General features: G+C 36.8%; 1 protein-coding gene across 3 annotated transcripts in view; it reads right to left on the bottom strand.

The window, feature by feature from the left end:
- Vps54 (VPS54 subunit of GARP complex) overlaps positions 1 to 6,000 on the bottom strand; it is an 80,643-nt gene that overhangs the window by 24,998 nt on the left and 49,645 nt on the right. For all 3 annotated transcript variants that reach the window (XM_021176328.2, XM_021176330.2, XM_029483382.1), the window contains 3 exons: positions 5,148 to 5,274; positions 4,194 to 4,301; positions 969 to 1,024 (listed from right to left, as the gene is read on the bottom strand). In XM_021176328.2, coding sequence (XP_021031987.1) covers positions 969 to 1,024; positions 4,194 to 4,301; positions 5,148 to 5,274 — 291 coding nt within the window. The remainder of the gene's footprint in view (positions 1 to 968; positions 1,025 to 4,193; positions 4,302 to 5,147; positions 5,275 to 6,000) is intronic.

Genomic DNA, 6,000 nt, shown 5'->3' with positions numbered 1-6,000 from the left:
CAGGCTGAGCAAGCCATGGGAAACAAGCCTGTAAGTAACACCCCTCCATGGCCTCTGCATCAGCTCCTGCTTCCTGACCTGCTTGAGTTCCAGTCCTGCATCCTTTGGTGATCAACAGCAATGTGGAAAGTGTAAGCTGAATAAACCCTTCCCTCCCCAATTTGTTTCTTGGTCATGATGTTTGTGCAGGAATAGAAACCCTGACTAAGACACAGGCTTTCACAGGAGCTCTAAAAGTATCTCCTGAAGATAAGGGGTGGGCTGTATTGGACCTACTCCTCCAGTTCCCTCCCTGAAGAGTCTATATCATGGCGGCTGTTTCCTCTATCCAAGGTCCTTAATTCAAAGACAGTACTATCTTTTTTCTGAATTTTGTTGAACACTTATTTCCCTTATCTTTTTTTTTAATTTGAAAGCTAGTATTTATTTGGATAGCAGTCTCATTAAACACGGTCCAAGAACATTCAAATAAGAACTCAGATTCAAAGTGAAAGACTGGTCTTCACACATCATAGCCAACAATGCCGTGTTTGCCTATGATCTATCTCTCCGAGATAAAACCACATCCACACCTCAGTGGCCACCAAACCAGTCAGCACAGCTTCCTTAACTGTAATGTGTTTGAAGCTACCAGTTTTAGCACTTTCAATTGTTTCTTTCATGCTCTGAATAGCGTAGGGATTTCACCAGGGGGTGGAGGAAACTAGCTCAACCTTGGCGTAGTGCCAAAATGGGGCCACTCCAGGCTTGAAGTTAAGTCACAGCATTATCTCTTAAGGGTACTTTATTATCAGGTATAATATTTTTACACCCTGACCCAAGTCTCAGCCAACAATTACTTAGTTTAGTAACCTTAAAATTATAATTTATAAAAATAGATTATTGGGAGCAAAAGAAAAAAATTATAATTTGTACATGTCCTTTTCCCTAACTGATAAACACAAAGCTATATACATATGTATACTTACTTTACAACAACGTCTGTGTCTATTTCTTCTATTTGTGAAACTTTATTAATCACACGCTGCAATTTAAAAAAAAAAAAAGGGCAATTTGGTTAATTGTCTTTAGAACCCCAACTAATTCATGTTTCATCTGTACATTAAAAAGAACATCGTGAGGTTAGGGGTGGGGCAGCTCAGTCTGTAAGGTGCTTGTCCTGCAAATATAAAGATCTAAATCTAATTCCCAGAATTCATATTAAAAAGCCAAGTGTGGCTGAACACCCCTGTAATCCCATCACTGAGGAACCGGAGATAAGCAGAAGCCTGGGGCTCACTAACCAGCCAGCCTAGCCTATTAGGCAAGCTCCAGGTTTAATAACAAACTGTCTCAAAAAACAAGGTGGATGTCCCCAGAAGGACATCCAAGACTGTCCTCTGGCCTCCACATGTGTGCACACACATGCATGGCCACCACTCTACATGCACTTGAATGTGCTCACACACACACATATCAACTAAAAGCATAAGAACTGGGCTGTAGACTTAGCTCAGTGGTTAAAAGCACTGGTTCATCTTCCAGAGGACCCAGATTTGATTCCCAGCACCCACTTGGCAGCTCATAGCCAGTTCCAGATGCTCCAATGCCTTCTGGCCTCCTTGGGTACCAGGCATGCAAATGATGCACACATATACTTGCAAGCAAAGCATTCATACATAAAATATTTTAAATAAATAAATAAATAAATAGAATTCAAAACTACAATAATCCTTTTCTGCATGTGTGGTGGTAAGGATTAAACATAGGGCCCAACTACAATAAATACACAGTCCCAGAAAACACATACGGATTATACAGAAAGTATAGCACTTTCACACAGAGGGTGCTATCTGTTAAACTAGAATTCACTTATGGAACTTGAGTATTTTAAGTGCTTAGAATTCTATTCTTTGCCCAGTAAGTCACTCTCTTTTAAGGTTTTATTTTTAGTGTATGAGTGTCTTCCTGCATGTTTGTCTGCTCACACATGCATGAAGTGCCTGTGGAGGCCAGGGGGTGTTGGAACCACTCCAACTGAAGGTAAATACAGTTGTGGGCCACCATGATAACGCTCACAGACCCTGATGCCCTCGCTACAAGAACAGCCAGTGCTCTTACCTGGAAGGCATCACCCCACACCCGGAATGTTATTACTATGAACAGTGTCTAAAGTATATATTCATCTTGCCTATGTGTAGTGACTATTCCTGGTTGTCAACTTGACTATATTTGGAATGAACTACAATCCAGAATTGGAAGGCTCACCAGTGACCCTAATCTGGAGGCTTGGAGATAGAAGTTTCTGATCTGAATCTTGGTATGGAGATCTTGAGGCATAGTAGCTATGGATTTCAGAAGATTAAATCTCCGAGTTCAAGGTCATCTGGGATTAAAGGTGTGGTGAAACACACCTTTAATCTGGGCTACACCTTCTGCTCGAGACAATATAAGGACATTGAAAGAAGGGAGTCTCGCTCTTGCTCCCTCGCATGCTTGCTGTGTGAGACTGAGTAACTGCTAGATCCTTGGACTTCCATTCACAGCTGCAACTGAACCATTGTTGGGAATTGGGCTGCAGACTGTTAAGTCATCTATAAATTCCTTTACTATATAGAGACTATCCATGAGTTCTGTGACTCTAGAGAACCCTAACTAATACACTATGTCTTACATGCAGGAGGAAATCCTACAGTGTATACTCTTCTTGTGTCTGGTTTTATATTATATGTATATAGTTTTAAGTAATTCACAAAATTTCATTGAGATATTAGTATTTTATTGTACATATATACTGCAATTCTGTTTATCTCTCTATTTCAAATGATGCAATCCAGAATGTTCCTTTTTCTCCAGTGGCAAACAGTGCTGCCATGTATACTCTACTATGTTTGAATGAATTACCTCAGTATTTCTGTTACATGAATACTTAAGAACAGAATTCTGTAATGTGTATATATTTAACATTAGTAAATACTACCAACAATTTTCCAAAATAGCTATATTTCGAAATACAATTTCAACCAGTTTAGTAAAAGAGAAAGCAATTATAGTTTTGTGTATTTTATATAAACATTGAAAACTTATGTACATTTAATTTAATGATGATTATGCCTAATAAACACTTTGTAAAATTATCTAAGGTAAAGAAAATCAAAACAAAGATCAAGGGAAAGTAAAAACATGGCAGAGTTTGAGTTCAGCTTAGTAGTAGAGTACTGTCTAACATGTGCACCATAAAGCCTGGGTAAAATCTAAAAGATTTTAAGTTATTACTAACTTTCTAAGCAGTGCAAAAAGGAAGTTAACATTCATATATTTATTGTGGGGAGTATAAATTAGTAAATGTTTTTAAGACAATGATTTAGTTTTATGTATTAAACAATGTAAAATAACTTTCACTCTCTAATCAACAATTCTGCTTTGGGGCATCAATCTAAGAACACCATCTTTTTGTTGTTTCCCTATGTGCATGTATGTATGTACGTGTGTGCATCTGGGTATGCAAGTTTGTGTGCACTCATGGAGACCAAAGGACATCTCAAGTGTCATCCTCAGGAAAGCCAACCAGTTCCTTTCAGACAGGGTTACTCACTGGCCTGCAGTTCATCTACTAGGATGGACTGGCTGGCCAGGCAGCCCCAGGATCTTCCTCTCTGCCACTCCACGATGGGATTATACTACACGCTTGTGTCCAGCACATTCAGATAAGTTCTAAGGATCAAACGAGGTTCTCTGACTGAGCCAACTTCTCAATCCTCTTTTCTTAAAAAAAAAAAAGGCTTAAATATGACAAATAAAGTAACTTTATTCACAAGAAGTCTGCCACAGTTTTATTTACAGTATCAAATTAAAACTTTTAAATATTCCATCTTGACAAAAAGACAAAATAGGTCTAACCAATATGATGTTGGTACAATTTTATAAAATCATAAAGCAGATATTTCTGGAGGTTTGGAAAACAATGTGGAAACAAATGCTTATGTGGGTTCTGAAATCTGTCCAAAGTCATATGTGTAACAGTAAGAAACACGTAACATCTTAAAGTAGTGGTTCTGGCTGCTAGGTTAATGCCTCTCTTATTTTTCCATGTATATAATTTTTAACAAAATGACCAAGTATTTCTATTATGCTGCATATTTTACATATAACTAGGTGACACAAAAATGACTTCACAGGTGTCAAATCATGTATTAAATAAAAATGCACAATACCTCTTTAATGATGTTCTTTGCTGTAATAATCATTTCTTCACCATAGATTTCTAAAAAATTAAGTTTTCTTTGTTTCAAAAGCCCAAATACAAGAGATACTAATCTTTCCTATTAAAATAAAAGAAAGATGTATAGTTTTACATTTGAAATTTAACTTAAAAACAGAAACACTTCTCAGCATGATTATGTCAGACTCTCAGATTTCTGCCTAAACAGAGTGTAATGCCTCCCACAGCAACCTTGCCACCAGATTTTTGGAGTCTGTGTTCCAAAAGGTATATCCTATTCTACCATAATAGATGAAACGAAACTGGCTTAGGGACAAACCAACACTAACAGGTCTTTTATCCTCATCCCCACAGTTAAGAGTCCAGAGTCCCTACAGTCCAGAAGACTGTACAGTCAGCCTGAACTCCAAGGGGGATTCTCACTGCACACCTGCACACCTCTTTAGGCAATTATGAGTCAGGGACTTCAGATTCTTTTTCTTTTCCTGGTAGTTCTCGGAAATATCTGCACTGCAAAATTACCAGATGAATGAAACCTGGATATGATATATTTATTTAAACATACAAATAGGTGATTGGTGAATTTGAATGAACAAATTACCACATAATTATCATTTTTTACAGAATATAAACCCAGTAGATACATGCCCATAGAAAATAAATTAAGTCATTCATCTTATAGCTCTACTTTGAACTTGGTTTGTAACCTTTACAGACCTCATTTCAATTCCAATTTTTAAGAAAGCTATGGCAGTACTCCATTCTCTGCTTCATAGGATTTTATTAAGATACATAGCTAACACAGGGCTTCAAACGTCTGAAAGACATGGAAATTTGAGGTAATTTTGTCCACTATGATCTGAGAAGAATGTGCTATAAACTGAAGCTGTAAAGGAAACAATAGTAAGCAAAGACAATTCTTGGATTCCACAGTCCAAACACATACCTCTTCTAAAACTTGGCATTCACCTTCCAGTGGTCTATTTAAGTCACTATGAGAATAAGTAGAAAATTCTGCAATCATCATTTTATCAATCAGCTTTTCTAATTCACAAAGCTGTGATCCCAAATGCCTACCAAAAGGAAAGAAAAACATATATATTCACTAAGTCATAAATTTATTCCAATTTCAAAAGGTTTCTAACCGACAGTACTTATTCAACAATGTTTTCATAAGCAAAAATCACTGTCCTGTCACTTCATCTCCAGCATCGTAACTTTACTTGTTTAACCCTTTAAACTCTAAATAGTACAATACATTGCAGTAAACCTGGTTACTTGATAAATTTTATGACTGCTTTTTATAGATGAACTATCAGCTGTTCAAATTCATTTCTTCATTGCCATTTAGTGACTATCAGTGGTAGTGGCTCCCTAGCCACTCATTTATTCAGCAAACACTAGTCCCTAATATTTTGCAGACCCTATTCCTTTATAGAGATAATCTAAATGATCAGAGAAGCAGATGCCAGGACTTAAAGGCATTTGCTACTCTTGGAGAAGGCATGAGTTCAATTTTCTGAATCTATATGGAGCCTAATGATCACCTTTAATTCCAGTTGAGGGAATCTGATATTCTTCTGGCCTCTACAGGTACTAGGCCCATATGCAGTACACATACATGAAGACAGAATACCTGCACATTAAAAAACTAAATAAAATCTTTAAAAATTTATTAAAGCTTATGACTAAAAGTATCTTTAGCTTCAACATATTTTTGTCACAAATCTAATAAGCTTCACAAAAACAATGAACTGAGAAACCTAGATAACCTAGTTGACCTAAACTATTTCAAAATT

Source organism: Mus caroli, chromosome 11 (assembly GCF_900094665.2).
Source record: "Mus caroli chromosome 11, CAROLI_EIJ_v1.1, whole genome shotgun sequence".
NCBI classification, from domain to species: domain Eukaryota; kingdom Metazoa; phylum Chordata; class Mammalia; order Rodentia; family Muridae; genus Mus; species Mus caroli.
This window is presented reverse-complemented; position numbering and strand designations above follow the sequence as displayed.